The 22,259-nt window shown below is 44.9% G+C and overlaps 2 protein-coding genes across 8 annotated transcripts in view; one reads left to right on the plus strand and one right to left on the minus strand.

Moving 5' to 3' along the window:
• Positions 1-13,207, plus strand: part of nhsl1b (NHS-like 1b) — a 101,536-nt gene extending 88,329 nt beyond the window's left edge. For 6 of the 7 annotated variants that reach the window (XM_080881698.1, XM_080881700.1, XM_080881704.1 and 3 more), the window contains exons 5-8: positions 2,361-2,492; positions 4,203-7,505; positions 8,524-8,656; positions 11,194-13,207. In XM_080881698.1, coding sequence (XP_080737824.1) covers positions 2,361-2,492; positions 4,203-7,505; positions 8,524-8,656; positions 11,194-11,869 — 4,244 coding nt within the window. In that variant the 3' untranslated portion in view covers positions 11,870-13,207. The remainder of the gene's footprint in view (positions 1-2,360; positions 2,493-4,202; positions 7,506-8,523; positions 8,657-11,193) is intronic. The other variant, XM_080881701.1, reaches the window with a different exon arrangement.
• A 2,503-nt stretch (positions 13,208-15,710) lies between these two features.
• Positions 15,711-20,658, minus strand: hebp2 (heme binding protein 2). Its single transcript, XM_080883011.1, has 5 exons — positions 20,582-20,658; positions 20,268-20,404; positions 18,726-18,861; positions 17,925-18,105; positions 15,711-17,771 (listed from the first exon to the last, which is right to left on the minus strand). The coding sequence occupies exons 2-5, from the start codon at positions 20,340-20,342 to the stop codon at positions 17,585-17,587; spliced, it is 579 nt and encodes a 192-aa protein (XP_080739137.1). The 5' UTR covers positions 20,343-20,404; positions 20,582-20,658; the 3' UTR covers positions 15,711-17,584.
• Positions 20,659-22,259: the final 1,601 nt, after the last annotated feature.

Genomic DNA, 22,259 nt, shown 5'->3' on the forward strand with positions numbered 1-22,259 from the left:
CGTCCCTGGTGTCTCTTATTTTGCATTACCATCTCACTGACAGGCCTTTTGCTATTAAGGGAAATTTCTGACTTTTTTAGCAGTTTGATTGAGGTATCCGATGATAAAGAGAGTGTCAGCATGCTGACATGTCATGAGAAATTTGCATTTCAGTTTATTAGTTTAATTAGTTTTCACTGTTTCTGTTTACAAAAAAGAAAAAAAAGTCACATATTTCCTTTAATCAACCTTCTGTGAATGAGTGATTGCAGAATAATAGAGAACTGTATCCAGTCATCCACAGATGGGGTCAAACTTGCACGTGGCACTCAACCATGTCTTCCTCCTCTATGTTACCTTCACTCCTCTCATCATGCCTCTTGCAGACTGACCTTTGCCTTCCTTTATGCATGCGTGAGCGTGTGTTTATGCCTGAAAGTCCTTTGACAGCTTATGCCAGGGTCAAGGCTTTTCATCGTCTTTGTGTCAGATCACTGGCTGTTTGACAGATAAACACTCGTACACAGCAAATTTGTGTCAACTCAGTTCCCCTGTTAGCGCGCCACATCTTTCAAGGTTTTCCGCCACTCATAGGTACACTTATCTTAAGATTTGTTCATGAGATTCTTTTGGAAGGAGTCCAGCGGTGGGATGGACTCGCAGATAAGATAAGATAAGATAAGATAAGATAGAACTTTATTAATCCCTCGGGTGGGTTCCTCTGGGAAATTCGATTTCCAAAAAAGCACAGCACCGACAGAAGTTACAGAGTTACAGAATATTATATATAACTCTCAGTTCAGCATCAACATCTATATTTTATTGTTACAGTTAATATATATGCAATCTACAGCCTTTTGACACTAATTAGCATTTAACGTGGTCCCTCGCCACACAAATCAGTGTTGTCACTTCAAATTAGTGGGAAAAAAGGAGTAAAACACCCACCGAGAGATCAGGGGCTTTGCCACTTTGGGAGGAATTTGTGATCGCAGCTATCCGCCCTTATATCGGTTTCTATTTCCCTGACGCCTGCAGGCTGTCACCAGCTAGTGAGATAGCAGAAAGAGCAGCAGTTCATAGCGACATATCACTCTTCCTTCAGGGAAACTGGACTCAGAGCGAGGAGATTATTGAGAAGCAGTTCATGTTTGCATGAGTACGTGTGTGAGTTTGAAAGCACCTTTCATCCCATATCTGTCCTTTCGCATGTTGAGCTTTGTGGTAAGAGCATGTACTTCTCATCTCACACATCTTACATCAATGTATGTTTATACCCCGTAATGGAAGTTTGCATAAAGGCCAGCCAAGGTTTTCTTTGTCAGACCCCTTCCTTTTGTTTTTGATTGGCATCACAACCATTTTCTCTCCGTGGGTTGTAAAAGACACTTTGGCTGGTTGGTGAAAAAGTTCAGTTCACCCAAATAACACAATGCATTTTCTCAATTAGGCTAAACTTTCTCGTGTTGAAGAGGAAGATTCACATGCTTGCTGCACAACATGTTTTTGTGGATCACTCTTATCCCACCACTGAGCATAATCATACTTAACTAGAAAGTGTTAAACCTTTCTATTTGAATCCAGCTTTAGTTCAGAAAAATGCAGACTTTTTTTCAAGTCCAGTTAGTAGTTTGGATATGTTGGATATCCAGACATAAGAACGATTTTAGGTATTTAATATTTAGCATTTCTCAGGAATTGAATCAGAAGAATCAGAATCAAATAACTTGTTAATCCCAGAGGAAATTTTGTTCACATTTGCTACAAGACAGTAACTAACCAATTAAAGTACAAATTAAATGATATAATATTAATACAAAATATAACATAATGTCTCTAATAAATAAATATGAAAATAAATAAAGTTAAAATTCAGGTGCCTCTCTTATCATATTAACTTGATAAGGGGAATAGGTGTTGTAGTCTGTACTTACACTTGTGACGTCTCCTGTCATATTTTGCTATATTCTCATTTATTATTTGTTTAGAACAGTCTCTGGTTCCACACGAGGGGTTTCCAGTATGTGATTTTGCACCTTAATATAAATATAACAGAAATCCTCAAAGACACTCTTGAGTAATATCATCCTTTAAAAAAAAAAAAAAGCAATGCATTCATCCTTAAAAATAAATAAAAACTAAAATCTTAAGTTTTTAGAAGCACAAATCAGTTTGAGACTTAAAATAAAAGCAAGGAAAGAAAATGCTGATTTGTAATTTGGTTGAACTGACCTTAATATTTCCTGCCCTGTTGACGTTGCATGTCCAACTTGGAAAAAACAAAAACCCTCCGCATGTCTGTTGAGTTTGTTCCTTCTGACTAACCGACTGCTGTTTGCCTGTTTGTCCGCCTGCCTTGCTCTCGCCCTCCCGGCTACCAGGGGCAGTGTTTGACCGACAGGCGAGCATCCGGCGCTCCCTCATTAACACTGACACCGTGTCCCGCCGGCCCAAGAAGGTCAAACGCAGAAAGACTATATCAGGGCTGCCTGACAACATCAACCTGGAGCTAGGTATGGATCACTGTGGAGCTACATGTTGCCCTCTGCTGTCCACAGACCTGTCCCAACACGCTAGACAAGCATCTCTTCTTCCTTTCTTTACTGCCAGCAACCTTGTTCTCTATAGGTTTATGCTTTTATCACACATAACTGTGTACAGTTAGAAACTTGGCGAGCCCAGGAGGGTCAGACTGACTCAAGTGAGCTCACAGGGTTGGATAAAGGATGTGCAGCTGCTACAGCTGATGTCTACATTATCATTTGTCCTCATTCACTCTCCTCCACCCGAGGATCTGCAGCCAAGAACAAGTTATGAAATCATTTTTTGTAGTTCTGTTGTTTTTCTTGTCTTTTTGTTATACTGCTTAAAAAACTTCTAACATAACAGCAGAGTTTGCCAGTTCTGTCATATGGTAGAAGGTAACGTCAGACTTTGCTTCTGATTGGTTGATCATTTGGATCAACTTTCTGAAGTCCTTTTGTCTGTGATGTGTGTATATCTCTGTGTATATCTGTATAGTGTATGCTGGTAGCATAAGATTATTAATAAACTATCTATGAGACAACAAGCCCTGATCTCAGGTCGATAAGCCACCTTCACATGCTCTTTCTGAGCATTATCATCCTGTCCTACATTAGAAATGTAAAGATGCTGAGGTCCCCTCAGAGTTACTCAGCTGAGCCCAGTGTTAAGCGAGTACTAAGCTCACTAATCTGACACAGTGTTCTGCTGACAGCACCGCATGGCTAATGTTTATTTACACGTCATTGAGCTTCGGGATGACAGCACCATTTAAGGGAAATGTCATTGCTCTGTGCGATAACATCGCCCAGGCTGATAGGAAAAGAGCTTTAAAGTCTGGTTAGTGCCCAGCTGACAACACCCTCTGAATGTCATGATTACTGGGCCGGGATAATTGTCCCAGTGCTCCATCCCTCCCCTCTCCTTGCACCAGAGCTGCCTGCAAAGTAGACCTGCAGCTTAATCTATCGCAGCAGCAACAGCCGAGCTGTCAGTCCAGCTTTTAGCAAAGGAGGAGGAGAGTGTATGTGTGGTTCAGAGCGAATGGAGAGAGAGAGAGAGAGAGAGAGAGAAGAAAGGACGCAAGAGTGTGTATGTTTTGGAAGACGAGCATCAACAGTAGAAGCCACCACAGATGGGAGACACAGTAGACATCCTCTCTCGTTTTACGACTCAATCTTCAAACTGTTTGTTTATTAGCTGGTATGTTCAGTGTGCATCTTTCTGTTATGTGCATTTTATGTTTGTCCTTGTGCATGACAGGGCTGGCTTGGCATGCACACGTGTCTTCTTTTATGTCTGTGTTCCTATTTGTGTTTTTTTGGGGGGGGGGTTTCTCTGCCTAATGCTTAACCAGCTGCCTATCCTGGCACCCAAGGAGACTACTTCATTTTTCTATCTGATGTAGCCAGCGTAGGAGAAGCGTAGTAGCAGAGCCTCTATTCCTTCTCTCTGTCTCTCCTCATATCCTTTTCTCCATAATGAAGAAGACCAGAAGTTATTAACGTAAATCAGGTTACGCCAAATCAAATTAATTAGCTTCCATGTGACCACAGTTTATCTGACATTCCAGCCAGAAGAGCAGAAAGGTTTGTGGCTGAAGAAGTTATAGCAAGGGGGGGGGTGAAGGTGGGGTAGCAGGAAGAGGAATCACATGTTGATATGTTTCTTTTTTCTTTTTCTTTTTTTTTTGACAACAGCAAAAGGACACGGCGGAGATCTCCGGCCACATTCTATGTTCCTCCCTGGACAGTACTCCACACTTGGCCGTACTGGGAGTGTCAACTCAACTCTCCGACGTTCGGTGACCAGAGACTCGAGCTGTCAGACAGAAGAAGTAAAGATCGTGCCCCCGTCCATGAGAAGAATTCGAGCACAGAGAGGACAGGGAATCGCTGCTCAGATGGCTGGCATATCCGCTTCCTCTTCAACAGGAAGTATATCCATCTCCAGCAGCAACAGCTCTGGAATACTGATGCTGCCGCAGCATTTTAATGGAGACCCGTCGCGTTTTCACAGTCTGCCCCGACAGGGCGCAAGAGTGTCCCTCAGTGCCGATCCCATCTATAGCAGCACGCCCATCAAGTCAGAGGAACATCTGCAGAGGCAAATTGGAAAGCTTCAGGTCGACGATACTGTGGTACACATGAGAAACGCCCCGAGGACAGGAACTTTGCCCAGGCCCAAGTCCCAGGAGTTGAAGGGGACACTGTCCAGTGAGTGGGGCGGGGGTCCGGCATGTGTGATTTCCCCTCATGCTGCTTATTCCACCTCGTTCATCCCCAATGCCACCATGTCCAGTTCTGCTGAGGTTATTACCCTTAACACCTCGAGCCAGCTCACCCAGTCCCCGGTCTCAGCTTACCCCGCAGCTCGAGCGCTCAGTCTGGCTTCCCCAACTAATGCTGACCCGCTGATCTCTAGTCCAGCAGCCTTCACCCACAGCTCCACCTGCCCTGCCTTGGCCACGTCTACTCCTACTCACACAGCACAGGATAGTGGCCTGAAAGTCAGAGCACCTGCCAGTGAGTCAGGTCACTCTGACAGTAGCACCCACAGCCACAGCACCTTGGCCCCCACTCCACCATCTTGTCTGCCGGAGGAGAACTGGATCTACGACACACCAGAAAACGTGGTGGCTCCACACCGCACTCTGACCTCCAGTTGCTCCACTCCAATCAACCAGCTCTATGGCAGCCTGGATCAGTCCTCTAGGACCACTACTGATTCCAGCTCTCTTTACTCCCAGGACAATGATGGATACTACACCTCTATGCACCTGGACTCAGGCCTGCGCTCGCGCAGTCACGGTAGCGGGCACGGGGTGGCAGCTGGCCGGGCCACCAGACACAGCATGTACGAGTGCCGCGAGATGGCCAATCAGGAGGACTCTGGAAGCCTGTACAGTGACCGCTCGCTGTCACGCAGCATCTCCCTACGCAAATCCAAGAAGCCTCCCCTGCCACCAGCTCGCACGGATTCTCTCAGACGCAAGCCAGCTGCAAAAATGCCCCCCGGAGGCGTTAGCGCCATCAACGGTGCTAATGGGGAAAGGGGTACGACACTTAATGAAACTCTAATTGCAAGCTTGCAGCAGAGCCTGCAGATGGGGTTGAGAGGAGGGAAGGGAAAGGGTGCGTCGCCATCATCAACCTCTCACAGCCCAAGCAGCGATTATGATGACCCTTGGGTCCTCAGGCCGCGCAGTCACAGCAGCATCAGTGCAGGCAGCTCCGCAGCATCACTAGCAGCTAACGCAAACTGCGGCGGCGTGTCTAGTGTGTACTCTCTATGCCATGTGACACCTGCCCACAGTGACACCAGCAGCCTGCGCTCTGACTACGCCGACTCTTGGGGCTACTACATGGACTACCCTCGTAACAACTCGGACCAGGGGGAGCAGACACCCCCAGCCCATGCCGCAGATAACATGTCAGCCGGCGTTCACCCAGGAGTCTTACAGAATGGAGGAGGGATTCACAAAAGTCAGATCCCTGGAGCTCCAGGTCAGGAGCGAGAGGTGTCGGCGAAGCCCAAAGCTTCCACCTCCTCCCCAGACCGGGTGCATAGACTCACCTCGCCATCTAGTGGCTACTCCAGCCAGTCCAACACTCCCACAGCTGGAACCCCAGTGCCCGCCTTCGCCAGGTCCATGTCTCCCTCGGGCGGCCGGCCAAAACCCAAAGTCCCCGAGAGGAAGTCCTCTCTCCTCTCATCAGTTTCCATGTCCTCCTCTTCTACCTCCCTTTCCTCCAACACTTCAGACTCACTTAAGAGCAACGGTCCTCCTCCTCCACCACCACCTCTCCTCTTCTCCTCCTCCTCAACTCCCAACACCCCTCTCAGCCCACCTCCACCCTTCCCTCCCCCTCTACCGCCAAGCTCTAGCACAGCTTCCCTGACTCCTCCACCAGCTCCCCCATTGCCAACCACTCCCCAGGGAGGTTCTCTAAGCCTGAACTCTACTTGCTCCACCTCCCCGGAATTCCCTCCACCTCCATCCCCCGAGATGCTGATTCACCCGAGTTCATCTCCCAATGGGAGCTTCAGTCCCCCTCCTCCTCCACCACCCCCACCTCCTCCTCCTCCTCTGCTGGCTACTGTTACAGCTTCCTCCTCCCCATCTTTTAAGAAGGCACTAAATGATGCTCCTAAAGAAGCTCCTTCTAACAGTCCCACAAACTCACCTAAGCCCCTCATCACACCATTTGCACTTCAGAGCGTTCAGCTTCGTTCAGTCAAGCGACCAGAGAAGGAGATCACAGATGACAACAAAGCTGAGAAAACAGGGATGGACCTCCTTCAGGGGCTAAAGCCTCTGAGCCTGGATAGCTGTTACTCTCAGGAGCATCCCACTGTCTTACCCCTTTTGAACAGCTCTCTGGAAGCGGATTCCCATTATTCCTCACCATCGCCTGTGTCAAAGCTCCTGGAAGAGTTGTCACTGGATGACAGCATCACAGAGGACTCACCGGACATTGCCATCGTAAATGGAAAAGCTGATGATGAGAGTTACACACTTGTGAATGGGAATGAAAAAGAGGAGGCACTAGCATTGCCCAGTCCCGCACAGAGCCACGAAAGCTCTCCCATCAAGCAGAAGGCCCCACCCCCAGCAGTCTCCAAGAAGCCCAAATTTTCCCTTGTCCCACCAGTAAGCCCCCAAACAATAAATAAACTGTTTCCATCTCAGCAGGAAGAGACTAACATCCCCCAAACAGAAGACCAAGTAGATTCTCCACGAAGACAAACAAAAGAAGAGGTGAAAGAGGGGGACGGTGAGCATCAGGAGGAGAGAGAAGACACTTTAGAGCATTTAGCAGAGCGCAAAGGAGCATTCACTGAAACCCGATACGAGTCTTGTATCACTACATCTGTTAGCAAGGAGACGAGTAATGCCTCTGGGCTTTATACCAACGGAGAGGCTGATGAAGAAGAGGAAGAGGACTGTGATGGGGCGAGCAGCACCACAGGGTCCATCAGCTCCAAGGACGACGAGGCAGGTGAGTCTGACTCGTAGTTTACTGAATATGTTTCCACAAAACAAACGCAGAAATGCAGAAACGGAAGCAGAAAGCCTTAATGTACTTATTTGCCAAAATCCTAAGAGGTTAGAAGTGATCCAGCAGACTGAGGGTTGTGCAATGGGTTCCTTTGAGCTGCTGTAAAATTTATTTTGCCCCTAAGCAAGCGAGCTAAACTTGAAGGCAGAAGCTTTTAAAGGTTTGAAAAGTGTGAAAACGAAGCGGGAGCGACGGCTTATCACTGGGACAGCAGCTCTGCAGCCTCGTGCAATCATCCCGCTTACTCTTTATTCTACTCCTCCTTCTATATTTTGTATGCGGAGATCTCTTTTGGCTGCTGTCCCCCTTCTTTTTTTTGTCCCCCCTCCCGCATTGCTGCACACGTACACACACCTCAGCCTCCGCTGTCTACTCGAGTCCTCTCCACCATCCATCCTTCTCTTCTGTCCAAATATTCATTTTTGCCCCTCTGCCTTTTCTCTTGCTCTCTCTCTCTCTTTTTGTGTTAATCGCTCAGCCCGTGTTTTTCCTACTCAGCTGTCCTTCTGTCCCACTCCCTCTCTGAGTTAAGGGAAGGGGGGTAAGTATCCCAAAGGAGATGCTTTATGTGGTTGGAGGGACAGGGGGGAGGGGCCCGGTCGTATCGGAGGGGAGGGGAACGGATCTGGTAAGGGGATGAAGGGGAGGATGGGGAGAGCGTAAAGTGAGACTGCCTGCAGCGGCTCAGGCAGTCGAAGCTCAGACGTGAGCGCGGAGGTTAAGAGGAAGAGGAGGAGGAGGAGGGGGGAAAAAGCTAAACTAGAGGAAATGAAAGAAGAGGAATATCTAGAGAGGGAAGAAAATGTAAGGAGACAGTTGGACATCTCCTCCGTACGACTTCAGATTTCATAGGCGGCCAGGTTAATGCGACAGGATGGATGTAGGAGTGTGTGCTCCCTAAAAGTCTGCTCTCTCCTGACTGTGTTGGATGTAAATTGTATATCCCCCCTGACCTCAGGTGACGTCTTTGAATCCAGTACGGCCGAGTCGTCTCCAGCCCCGTCAGCAAACGGGGCGTCCGAGAAGAGCATGGTAACCCCGACTCCCACGCGACCCCGAACCACAGAGGACCTCTTCGCCGCCATTCACAGGTACGACGATGCACTCGTCTAATGTCCTTGTCGCCCTGCTCATTTTTAGAGCACTACAGCAACTTATTTTCTCCTCACCCACCTCGGCTCTGGATACATAATTTATTTCCCCGATCTAGTCCTGCTTCCTATTATTCCTACTTTTCTTTCCTCTCCACCTGCCCTCTCTGTCATTCCTGCTTTTCCAACATCCTCATAAACCACAGTGTCACCCTTGATTTGTGTTTTTCAGTCATCCCCCACTCTCTGCCCTCCACCTCTCAGTCATAACTTTATCCAGCATTATCCCATACAGAAGAGTACACATCTGTCAGAAAGCCGATCTCTGGCCAGTGAAGGGCTGTGAAGCATGAAGGCAATGGTTAATTTGTATACTAAGCGTTTGTGAGTGTAGTTAGATTACAATTGCTCATTTTTAGCAAGAAAAAAGAAAGAAGGGGAAAAAAGGCTGTTGCTTCATCCATAATTTACTACTCGACACCCCTTGGTCCTAATCTGGGTTAGAGGCCACTGGAGACATTTCTCATTCTCCGTTTCTCCGTCTACACGCCGCTCCGCCGTCTCTGACATATACTGCATACGTGCTCTTGTGACTGAAGGCGGCACAGGCATAAATTTCTCATGCAGCCCGCCAGTTTGGGTTTCGCGGTCACGTGCAGCAGCAGCAGCATTGGGGAGTTCTCTTAAGCGTCCCAGGATTTCATTTTGCTGTATTTATGGTCCCCACGTCACGTGTGCATGTATCATTTATTGCGCTGCCTAATTAAACGTGAATATTGTGTAAGCGTGTGTGCGTTTGTAGTCAAGGCAGCATTTGTTTACCACTCTCCTCCTCCTCCATCTATCGCACCCTCACAGCGTGGGAGATATAGAATAATTTTGCAGATTTGGGAAGTGATGACCGTTTCCCAGCGGTGCTGTTAAAACTAAAGAAGATCCCTCAAACAAAAGAATGAACTAGCACAAATTCAATCTGCAAAAAGTGCCCTAAACTGTAAATTCAATCGAGAACTGTTCAAGGGTGGAAGCACCGGGTATTAACTGTAACACCCCTGTAATACCACCTGCCCAGTTCTTTTTGTTTTTATTTTCGTTCACCTTCACGTTCCCCCGTCCTTTCTCTCTCACTGTCTGTGAAATCAGAGTAATAAAAGCCTCGAGTTGAAATTCCTTCACAGCAGCGGCCGAAAACACAAGTTCGTTGTGAGAGAAATCCTCCAAACCGAATGTAATCCAGCCAGCAGAAAGAAATCGATCCATTGCAGCCATGCTTATATTGCCTCCTTGTTTACCTCTATAACTGGGATTGGCACCTGCGCTCTCTGTTTGGATGTGCACGCACGTGGGATTGTGCGTGAGAAAAGTCTTATGTAATGCTGATGGGCTAATGTGGAAAGGGAGCTCACAGCGGATGACGCTAGATGGAGGTTGAATTTAGGGCACAGACATATTTTGCAGCGTTAGATTCTCACACAAACCATTTCCATCCCTTCAGTCCTCCCTCGCACTTTTTTGACCTTCACACAGCGCTGTACATCCCCACAGGTTATTTGCCCTTTAGGGAAGATTTCCCTCCAACGATCTAATCTGAGGATTAAAGAATTTTGTCTCCCTTATCACAGAATGTGTAGTTGTAATTCCGTTAATCATGTTTCTCCTCTCTTCTTCCACTGTGCAGAGAGGGAATGGGTGCAGTGTTTCTAGAGAGGTGCGTAGTGGCAAGTAGCCCCTTTCCTTTAATTAGCGAGCCTTGTTTTCACCACCGCCACGCTGATGCTGCCTTGGGATTAGCAGCAGTAATCCCTCGGTGCAACCCGCCACCCCCGGTATCACAGACACGGATTAATAAGGCTGTTTTCGCCTCAAGCCCTAACGCCTCCTAATTCTGCCAGTTGCAGCTTTTATTGCCATGCTTTGGTGCAGGAGTTATCAACACTCAAGGATGAGTGGTGCAGCAGACTATGCTGATACCGACCACAACAACCACCAACCGCCTCCTGCTGAGAGGAGGCCGCCTCGTCCTCATGTGATTAAAACAGCTCTGGGCGCTTTCCTCAGTTTGTTTTGTGCCGCGTCTGAGCTTTCATGCAGCGTTGCAGCTTCTGCAGCTTCTGCTGTAAAACCTCACCGAATTTCTTTTAACCTGAAATGTGTAACTCTTCTTCTTCTGCTCCTTAGCCCTGGTTTGTTTCCGAGATACGCCGCCATGTTTGTTTGCTGGGGGCAGTGCTGACATATGGCAAATTTGGGACAAAGATTTGTGGAACGTGGGCAGCAGAGTTTTAAATGTAATCTTTTTTTTTAAGCTGCAGCACAAACATCAAAAAGAGTGGGCTTACATGTGTGAAATCCCGTGGATGAATAGTTAAATCTGAGCTCATTGCTCCCTGACAACACTGCCCCAGTAACTTAGTCCTGTATTTTGTTCTGTCGAGTCAGCATTTATTTGCCCTAAAATAATTTGATCAGCCGTGCTTCCGCTCGCTCACTCAGCAGAATTCCTCAAGACTATTTTAAAATCATCTTTTCTTCCACAGGTCAAAGCGCAAGGTCCTGGGTCGCAAGGAGTCCGAGGAAGACAAGACCCGGCCTGGGAGCCACTCGCAATCTCCACCCACCACCCCGACGAGCCTGTCTCCAGGGATGACGTCGTCGTTGCCCCGTCAGTCGGGATCCATCCAGCGCAATCTCCGCAAGTCCTCAACCAGCAGCGACACCTTCAAGGCACTTCTCCTGAAAAAGGGAAGCCGCTCTGAGACCAGTTTCAGGATGTCTGCTGCCGAAATGCTTCGTTCCACTGACCCACGCTCCCAGCGAACGCGCTCCGAATCGGCGCTGGACTCCCCCACTGCTTCTCCCTCCTCACCGATGGCCCTGCACAGCCCGGCCGGTTCCCCGGGCCGGGGTAAGAGGGCAGCTGACGAGCGGGGCCGTTATGATGTCTTTACCCTGTCCTCGCCGACTTCGTCGCCCTTTTCAATGGGCGGATTTAAGTACGGGCGCTCTCGGACGCCGCCCTCAGCTGCCAGCAGCAAGTACAACGCCCGCAGCCGAATCCTCAGCAGCCCGATGACAGTAATCTGCGAGCGGGACGGGGAACTGGCTGAGAGCGAGTACGGAGACACGGCAGAAAGTCTGTCTCAGCCAGCAGCTCAGGCTGTCCCTGTGCTCAAAGACTCCAATGGCACTTTATCCGAAGAAAGCAGAAGTTAAAAGAGCAGGAGCCGCCCCTTAGCTTTGGGGAGCTGAACTTATTCGTTGTAACCAGGCAGGGAGCTGGAAGAGGAGCCCAACACAAGGCCCTCTAGAGACACCTTCCTGAGCTCCACCCCCGCCCCTCTGAGGGAGTGGACATGTCTGGTCCTGATGCGGGACCTGGATGCAGCTCCATCACGGACCGGACAGAGCGCAGTCTGAAGCAGAGAAGTGGACCTGCTCCAGCTTTTTAAGACTGCCATGATTCTCATTCTTTCCTTCGTTTGGTGATTCACCTTTTTTTGTTCAAAGAATAGTGTTTCTTTTAGACCTGGTGTTCCTAGTTTTGTTTGCCTTTTTTTTTTTTTTTGTTTTCTTTCTAACTTCATCCCGCAGGAGTCCTTTTAGTTTCACCAAAGGACTAAAAGTTAAGATGGCAAACTTAAGTGAATTGAAGGAATGGAGAAGTCACTGACTGTTCGCTTAACTTTGCTGCTGTGGTGCTACGTAGCTAGGAGAGAGTGGAATGTAAAAGTGTGCGGGAGGCTCGCCTGTTTTCAGTTTCTGCTTTTCCTCTGCTGGCTGTGGGAAGTGTTTGAGAGCACCGTGGCTTGCAAGTGTCGGCTTCAAACAGCCAATCAATATGTGGAACGGGCGCGAGGACGTGGTACAGCAGGTGGCTCCGCGGTACAACTTCACCTACGGTTACCACTCTTTGATCGGTGGTTTTAGTTTGCAGAGCTGGTGTGTTCAGGGGTCCATAGGAAGTGCAGAGGGCTCAGTGCTGCCACCTAGTGACAGGGAACAGTGTGGAAAAATTGTTGGGGGATACGAAGGTTCAACCAAAACATCAAAATTACTCTCTGAAAAGGCTCATAAAAGTTAGTTTGTAGAATTTGCACTGTGCACAGTTTTTTTTTCTTGGTGAATTAAAAAAAAAATGTTTTAATAAACCAATTACATCATGTCATGTCACGTGTTTGGAAGTTAAGTAAGAAATGATAACATTAGAGTAAAAGAATATTTTATTATCTTTTAGTGATCGTGTGGGTTACCAAAGAGCTTGAAAAATGAAACGGAGTTGGACGTGACAGCAATCCGATAGTCTGACACCCCCGTGCATACGCTCCGAGAAGATCCACCAGACCCTGTGGGGGCAGATTTCTAAATAATTTCTATAATGCTGTTGACCTTTCTGTTTATCCTTTTGCAGTTTTATATGGTTCTATATGTAAATAAATAGAGAATTGAGTTTTAAGTCACACTTGACCTATTTTCAAAGACTTTGTACATTTTTTTTAGAACCCTCTGTTTGCTGAAAGGGAGTGGTTTCCTTTTTCGTAGATTATTTATTTTCACATAGGAGGGCGTCGGTATGGTTTAACTGGTCAGAGTCAGCTGACGGGTGGTTGAGGCACAGGAAAGAGAGGTTAGGGGTTAACCAGAGAAATCAAAAAGCCACATTTAGCTGGCTGACCCCAGCGAGCCGTTATTCTGTTAAAGACGCATCAAAAAGATTATATCAATTTTAACCAGCCTTTAATCTGAAGTCATGCCACACTGGTGCTCATGGCTGAATAAACGTGGTGACAGTCGTGAGACTTCATAACCTCCTAACAGCCATAACAGCCTGTGTGTTAATCACCTGTGACCAAATAATGTGTCTCCCAGAGCCCACCAGGCTGTGATTGAGCGCTCCTGAAAGCATCTGTGCTTGTGAAAAGACAGAGAGGACAGAAGAAGTAGTGGGAGTGGAGCTGAAGGCAGGCTGCTAACGCTCTCGTGTATGTCTGTGTAATAAAAACAAGGTGATATTTAAAGAACGCATCTCTGTGTCATTTCTCTCTCTGTGTGTGTGTGTGTGTGTGTGTGTGTGTGTGTGTGTGTGTGTGTGTGTGTGTGTGTGTGTGCGCGCGCGTGTGAGAGATTCACGGCCATCTGCCTGCTCAACACCCCAAATCACAGCCTCATTAGCGCCGTCGCCATGGCACCCACACTCGTCCGTCATCTGGAAAACTCCCATTATTCACCCTGCTCCTTCTGCAGGGGTCATCACTTATATTCCTTCTGGACATCCTATTAGGACACACTAGGTTAGAGCCTCTCGCGTGACTCCCAGTTAGCGCTGAGCCATCCAGACAGGACGCTGCAACTTCTCAATATTCCTGCATCAACGTCCTGCAGAGAGACACCTATAAATACCATTGCGCCACTGGCCCGTCAGTCTTCTCAGGGGAACAGAAACGCAGACAGTGTCTTAGTATTTTAAATGAAGCCCTGTCACCTCTGATTCAGCAGCCACCTGCCCTCTGACGCAGCGTCCATCTGGCTGCGAGACAGGAATCAATATGAACTCCCCGCAGCTATAATCACACTATTGACACTTCACCGCTTCCCCTCGTCTTTTTACATTCAAGACCACTCAATGGAGAGTGTTTATAAGTCATGGCAAATAAAGCAGGGCTGATCGCAGGGAGGCCAGGAATAGTAACCACATGTGTTTAGGCTGGAGAACAGAGTGCTGCTTCACTTATTAAACATCTAGCTTTTTTGCACTTGATTCCACACAGAAAGACTCCGGTCAGATGGGGGAATCAAACCAGGACCTTCTTGCTGTGAGGCAATAGTGCTAACCACCGTTTTCATGCTAATAATTTTCACATGGATTCAAATCCAGGTTGGGACCTTTCTGTGTGGAGTTGTTGGAGCGTGTTCTCTCCGGTTACTCTGGCTTCATCACAATCCAAAGACGTGCATGTTGGGTAATTTGGTTAGTCTAAACTGACCATAGGTGTGACTGAATGTGTTAGACCTATGTGTGTACCCCCACCTTTCGTCATATGACAGCTGGGATAGACTCCAGCACCTTCTCAAATCTGGATAAGTGAAAGAAAGGTGGATGGACTGATTTGGAGGGCATAAAATTTTACAATGTGAAAGTATTTAAAGATTCCAACAAGAATGCTATTAAAAAAAAGCATAATAGTAGAAGAAAGTGTTTTAATCAAGCTAAATACTTAGTTTACCCACTTTAACTCATAAGGGCTTAAACCACAGAAGAAAACAGTTTTTGGGGACCCACTTACAGCAGCTATGTAAACTCCCTTCACCCAAACCTTTCCAATACTGGTGTTTAGGTGTTTCTGTCTGAACTGTGTTAAACTCTAGCATTCATTCACCAGTCAGCTGAGCCAAAGTACTATAGTTAATGAATGGCAGGAGTTATATTAATCTCAAAGACAAAGAGTTCTTACATGTGCATTATGAGATATGAATACTACATCCACACAGTTTCTGTTGCGTCCATACTGAACAGTAAATTTCTCCAGTTAATCTCACCAGAAAATGAAAGTACTTTCACATCATCAGCTCTAGTCTCCGCCAGGCTGGAGGGGAGGAGATAAAATTAAAATACAAAACTGTGGTGTTTAGATTAAAACAGTGAGCCTCATTATACCGATCCCCTCCACAGCATGTTTCGCTTTGCTGAGCACGGCCAACGAGATCAATATGCGTGTGTGTATGCATGAACAGAGGATAAAAAAAATACATAATTTCTGCTGAGTGTGTGAACATGATATTGGGAACAATTCTGCCACAAATAAAATGAGTGACTCAGCAGACATCGGGCTGAGAGCGACGAGGGCGCGAGAGGAGACGTGAGGTGAGGTGAGGAAGGGCGAAGTGAGCCGCGGCTGACAAACGATCGATACGAGCGCCGAGGACGATCCAGATTTTATCTGTTACTGAACACGTGAAACTGGAATCTGTGACTGAAAAAGCCCAGCAGGAAATACAAATGACAAATACTTAAACGCACATTTATGATCCGAATAATGGTTTAATCATGAGTTATTGATTAGATAAGACAATTTACATTATGTAAACTTTCAAATTTCCCAATATTCTTATCAGTGCATTGCTCGTGCCATCATTCTTCATCCGAGTACTACTATGAGTAATAAATAAACACACACACACTTAATGATTATATGAAGATATAAAAGAAAAAAGGCACATTTTTATTAGCTCTCTGTCAATATTAAACCAAAAATGGTCAGTCTGAGCAATTGAGCACAAAGCTGGTTAAACACACATTTATATTCATTGACAAAAATGACAGCTTATGAGACGTGTTGCGACGGGCCCAGCCATTCATCACAATGGATGCATATGCGGTCGCAGTGGCAGTAAGTGAGGCCTGAGAGCAGATAAACTGAGATTTACCGACGCTCGGCCGCTTGCCAGGCAGAGTCACCTTCCCAGAGCTGACTGACAACACAAACCTTCTGCTAAACTGTGCAGCTGATCTACAAAGTCAAAATATGTTTAATGCTTAATCCCTTGCACTTGATCCCTCTGGTCATAATGGATTTGATGCGATCCCTTTCTTAATGCGACTCAAATCCAAGTACCAGGAGACACATTTTCACAGGCTGAACTCGTGGCGTGTGCAAATATTATACTCCAAAGTTCAGTGAAAACAAATATGAGGCTTCTGCACTTTTAGATGCACTGATAATTTTTGTGTAGATTTATTTATTTATTTTTTTTATGGACTGTGAGTCCTCACTAAACTGCAAAAAACTATTTTTCCCCCCATTTTGACTGCTGATTCACGTAACTCTAACTGACAAAGCCTCACAGTTGCATCTAACAGCCGTCAGACTGCACTTTTACACACAGCGATGACTGGATTTATCTGTGTTTTAATGTCCATAAAGGCACTAGTATTATTTTAGGACTGACTTAAAAACCCAACTACGAACATTTCCTTTGCTTTCTTTGTTTCCTACACACAGTCCTGTCACATCAATATGCGAGTGTAAACAAGTAGCAGTTAGTTGCCATGTTATTTGAACATTTTTCACAGCAAAGGCTTCGACTTGACGTTGCAGGAAAAAGCAGCTGAAACTGTTTGTTTGAAATTGTGTTTCATGATTATGGGTTAACTGTTTTCACTAAGTCTTCCAACAAGACCTGCAGGAAAGACTATATATATATATATATATATATATATATTCTGGTTTACTTTTGAAAGTCTCACATATTCTGAGTGCAGCCAGTGATCCTAAAATAGATATATTTATGGTGTCAGCATGACTTAAACAGATCTTTGTTGATGGAAACATCTGATGACACGGCAAATCTAAGCAGCGTCGCCTGAGTGACACGTGGCTGCTCTCACCTGCTAGTGTGGGAGTGTAAATGAAAAGCAAGAAGCTTCGTGTCCGTCGCACACAGGAAAGGTACACAGTGTGCTCCCACAGTGAGCCAGCCTACACTGCCCCCCCTGGACCCGGCTCACACTGTGAATGTTATCAGTCACATGGGTGCTGTCCCTGCCCTGTCAGGCGCAAACATCTGCTGTGAAAAAGGAGGTTAGCAACATGCACAATCAAAAGCCTAAAATTAGTGTATTTTGAAAATATTCATTAAAAAAAAATATTTTTTTTTTAATTAAGACGTACTTGTGGGGTTTTCTGTTAACATAAGAAACATTTTCTTGACTACTTGGCTCCACCTGCTGGTTATATTGCTTCACATGGCCGACAGGACCTCTAGTTGTCGTGTAATTAGTCTCCTTATCAAGTTTTTCAGTGAGTAATCAGTAACTTTTAGTGTAAGTAACAAATCTAACTTTTGTTTCTGGTCAAACAGAAATGTATCAAATCATCACATTTAAATTCCCTTCACTAACATTTTGATAGGATAGAGTGACCCAGGAACGCTCTACTGCTCCTCTTCGTTCTTGAGGATCCAAACCTCATTCCTGCGGTTGGTCAGTTTGAAAGGGCTGTCGTACCCGGCTACGTAGTACGGTTTCTCGATGTATTGGACTCCATCCCTCTTCAGACTTTCCATAAGCTTCAGCAGCTCTTCACGCTTCATGTTATCATTGGAGAAACCACCGTATGTCCTGGAGGAATAGACAAAAGATTGATTTCTTTCTTCTTCTTTTTTTTTAAAGAAAAAAAAACTAAACCACTCATGGCTGATCACTGTATTTGTTTTGGACTTTCACAAAATAAACAATCCAAAGTCTAACCTGGCGGCTCTGTTTGTACCTTACCTGACATACACCGTCAACTCCTTCCTGTGCTCTATAAACACCTCGGGCTCGTTGGGCTCGGGTGGAGTGGCCTGATGCTCCTCTGGGATGTAGAAGGATACGGTGAACTGAGATTCACATGCAGGGCCGGCCCCGGGTTTCACGTAGCACGTCACGGGGGCCGTCATCTCCACTTTGGCCTCTATAGAACCAGCAAGAAAGGAGGTTCTTTTGTTGAAAAAAAAAAAAAAAAAAAAAAAAAGAGTAGCCGCACATGCCAAACATGATGATGATGATGATAATAGGGCTGAAATATAACCAGCTTGTGTAAGATTTACAGATGTTAAATTTCCTAAACGAACTATCAGTCACCAGCTGGTGAATCGAAACTTTGGTGAATGGTGACAGCTGTACAGATGGTTGGGCTGTAACCACGATGTGCGCCAGATGAATGGGATTAAACGCCATGTTTACAGATCACAATCTCCTTATGCTGCTGACCTCAGGAGCCAGCAACACAAACAATATATATTCTCATAAATATTGCTGCAAACTGCTGAGCAAGGCAAAAGTAAGACAGGAGGAACTGTTGCAAAGTGCTGAGCAGGAACGAAAGTGCACTTTCTCCGACTTTTCCATCCATTGATGCCTTGGAACCCCAGTTCTCTGTAAATTTATTGTGCAACATTAAAATACTGCCATTGTGACGTGTAGGTTTTGTAACAGATTTGCCACAGCGCCACAAAATAAAACTCGCACAGCCTCAGCAACACAGGCTCAGCTTACCTTGCGTGAAGGTGATAGCAGTAACATGAAACTCACTGTTTTTATTGTTGCCTTGGATGTAGTTGAAGAGTCTACGGAAGCCAGTAGACAAGGCTGCTTCCAGCTGCATCCCGCTCACAGAGGTGCTCACCCACTTAGTGGGCTGGTAGGTGCGGATTTCATAGTCCTGTCCCTGCCACACACAGGCGCACAATGAGGATGACAATTGATTATTAATGAGCAATTTTAAAAAATATCCAAGATTATGTATACAAAATACCTCGAAACTGTGAAAAAGACAATCCCATTTTTTCTTCAAATGTGTGTTACAACAAAAATATGACTCATTTAGCCACAAATCTAGAAAACTGGAGTTGTGTGAAAAAAATTGCTGTGTGAAAATTTCACACAGCAAACATAACACAATGATTTGCAAAACTCATAAAAGCATATTTTCATTACAATAGAACAGAAAAAATATATCAAATGCTGAAACTGAGAAAATATAAAACTTTTAAGAAAAACATTGGCTCATTTTGAATTTGATGGCTGCAACATGTTTCAAGGTGGTGTTGGTGGTGTTAAAAAGTAACATCTGGAGGAAAATTTTGCACTAATTAGGTTAACTGTCAGCACATCAGTAACATGACACAGAATAAAAAGAACATCTAAGACTTTAAATATCTCATCATCTACAATACATAATATCAAAAAAAATCTCAGAATCTGGAGAAATCTCCATGCGCACGAGAAAAGGCCCCAAAATCAATTCTGGATTCTTGTGAGGTTTGTGCTCTCGGGCAGCATTGCTTTAAAAACAGGCACGAGTCTGTCATGGAAATCACTGCATGGACTCAGGAGCCCTTCCATAAATCACTGTCTATGAACACGGTTCACTATCCATGAATATATATATGAAACATGATCCAGAAACACTACCTTCTTCTCTGGGCCAACGTTCATTTAAAATGCACTAAAGCAAAATGGAAAATTTCTGTTGTCAGACATTTCTTTTGTCTGCCCCTCCTGTAGTTCCACCCCCGCTGTATATACAGGTTTTAGAATAACACATACAGCTTATCCAGCGTATACAGCTGGCATCCAGATGATGCCAGCTGTATACGTGCTATTATGAAGCTGTGCTATTACAATAGCACAGCTTCATTACAGAAGAGTCTGGGTGTGAACTGACCTGCCTGCAGTTCACACATTTCACCACTTGAAAATATTTAGCTCGTTATGAAATTAATAATGCAACAAAAAAAGGGCCGTTAATCAGTTACAAATCTTATATCAGACAAGACTTTCTCGAATTGGTCTTTATTCTTGTTTATATTTAGCACAAACATCTGGATGATCTACTGGATAAATTCAGCATCACAAGAACTAAAAAATCAAAAAGTGGAAATATGCATAACGCAGTGCACACACGACACAGGGGTTAATAGTTTAACCAAGTTTACTGTGGTTTCTTCTGCTGTCAACTGAACATCAAGCACTCATTTAATGCACATCACCCTGTTGTCCCGTGACAGTGGGGACAAGCTCAGACCAAAGGTCCAATATTCTGTTTTATGAGCTAAACTGCAGAGCACTTACCTTTTTCTCCTCTGCAGTGAATTTCGGATTCTGCAGACCAGTTGAGAACAACACTTGTCCCACAGCTTTCAGCATGACTGATGATCCAAACCTCCTTTTCCAAGGATAAGACAGAAGCAAACTCAGCTTTCCAGCCGCTGCAAAGTTAAACAATAATGTAAAACCGCGCATCTTAGGTTATTCAACAACTTCCTACAAATGCAATCGGTTTTTTTTCTTATTTCGGTGGACGTGTAGCTTTTTATCAAAACACAGCAAAATTATTTTTTTACAGTAAAATAATAACATATAAAGATAGAAAAAGACATAATTACCAGTCAACTCGAGTGTTTGGTAACCGATGTCTGGGCGAACAAGGTGTGTGCTGTTAGGAGCGCTTGTTTTCGTAACATCTCTTCCTGTTACATAAATGCGCATTTTGATTGGCGGACCGATTGTCTTGTCACAATAGGACACGCCCCGAGTAAATACAAGCCTTCTCTTGGAAAGTTCAACTTCAGCTTGAATTTAAACCGGTTTGGCATGAATGTGTACACCCTTTCGTACCAAAAAGTGATTTCCGTGTGTGTTTGTGTGTTATTTAATGTCTAATGTCTTTGCTTATATTAGTATACAGGCTGTGGTCAACAGGCTTTATAAAAGGGTTTATATGTAAAATAAAGAAATGACCTGTTTTGAAAGTATCCTTGTCCTTATTATTATACATACTGTGCTCTACATTGTAATCAGCTCAGTCCTTTCTAGCCACTTACAAAGTTTTTATAGAACTATGTTTTATTTGTTGCAATTTCTGCTTAACATCATGTAGACTTTTTATCATGACAAATCAATTATATATGAAGTCATTTACAACAATTCTTCTACTAGAAATATATAGATTTTTAAACCAGTTACTGAAACTTTGCATCTGTTTGATTATTTTTTTCATAATTCATAAGTTTTCCTGTATACATTTATTTCAGTACAGGTTTTACATCCAATTTTATTTTAATTTCAGTTTAACAGCAACAATTTTCACATCTACTTTTAGTAATCTATAATAACCTTCTACTCTAATTGGTTGGGATGTATTATTTTGATGTAAGATAATGAAATGATAACGTGCCTGGAAAATTCCAGTGAAATAAGATTTTATTGTGTTCAGAGTTGAAGGTAAAAGAGTAAAAGACAATGTTTCTCTTGTGTAATGTGTAAAAAGCAGCAGAACTGTGAGGACAATTTGCTGTTAATAGAAGTGACTCTCAATCTTATGAGTTGCCAGTGAAACTGAAAGGATTCAGAAAGTTAATGTGGAATAAATGACCCAGAGGATCAGATCTTTTATTATTATGAAGGCACATCCAGAGATACCAGTGGACCATAGTGGAGGAATCTATGGATAGACCTGATATGCTGAACATCAACCCAGCAGGTCCATTGTGCAAGGAGGAACAGGAGGAGCACTGCTGGAGGCCTGCACAATGACGTCCAGCAGGCTACTCACCTGTGTGTTACTGACCAAACTATCAGAAACAGACTCATCAAGGACCAGCATGAGCTTCTGCCATCCTTTAGTGGGGCCAGTGCTCACAGACCAGCACCGTGCAGCTCTTGAGACTCTGCTGAAAAACAGGAGAAGGCAAGTTCTGTGGCAACCACCTGCAAAACCACTGCTTTTCCTTGAGGGTTGACCTGCACTTGTTAATGCCTGTACTTACACAGCAGGTGAAATAGATTCATAATGGTTCATGCTTCCAGAGTGAACAGATTAGTATTCCCAAAGCTTTATTTCTCTTATACTGGGCTCAAATTGGGTTTTACTGAATCTACAATAACAAATTCCCACAGTCTGACCACATTTCTAAAGCTGTGAGCAAAACAACTAAGCTACAAAATGTTGTGTGCACTTGTGTAATTTGGTTGGTATATGAGCACACCCGTTGCCTTCTAACAGCTTAATCCAGCCTTTACTCCAACTACTGTCTCCACCCAATATCACCAGGCAGTTGAACA

Source organism: Rhamphochromis sp. 'chilingali' (genome assembly GCF_963969265.1).
Source record: "Rhamphochromis sp. 'chilingali' genome assembly, chromosome: 5".
NCBI lineage: Eukaryota > Metazoa > Chordata > Actinopteri > Cichliformes > Cichlidae > Rhamphochromis > Rhamphochromis sp. 'chilingali'.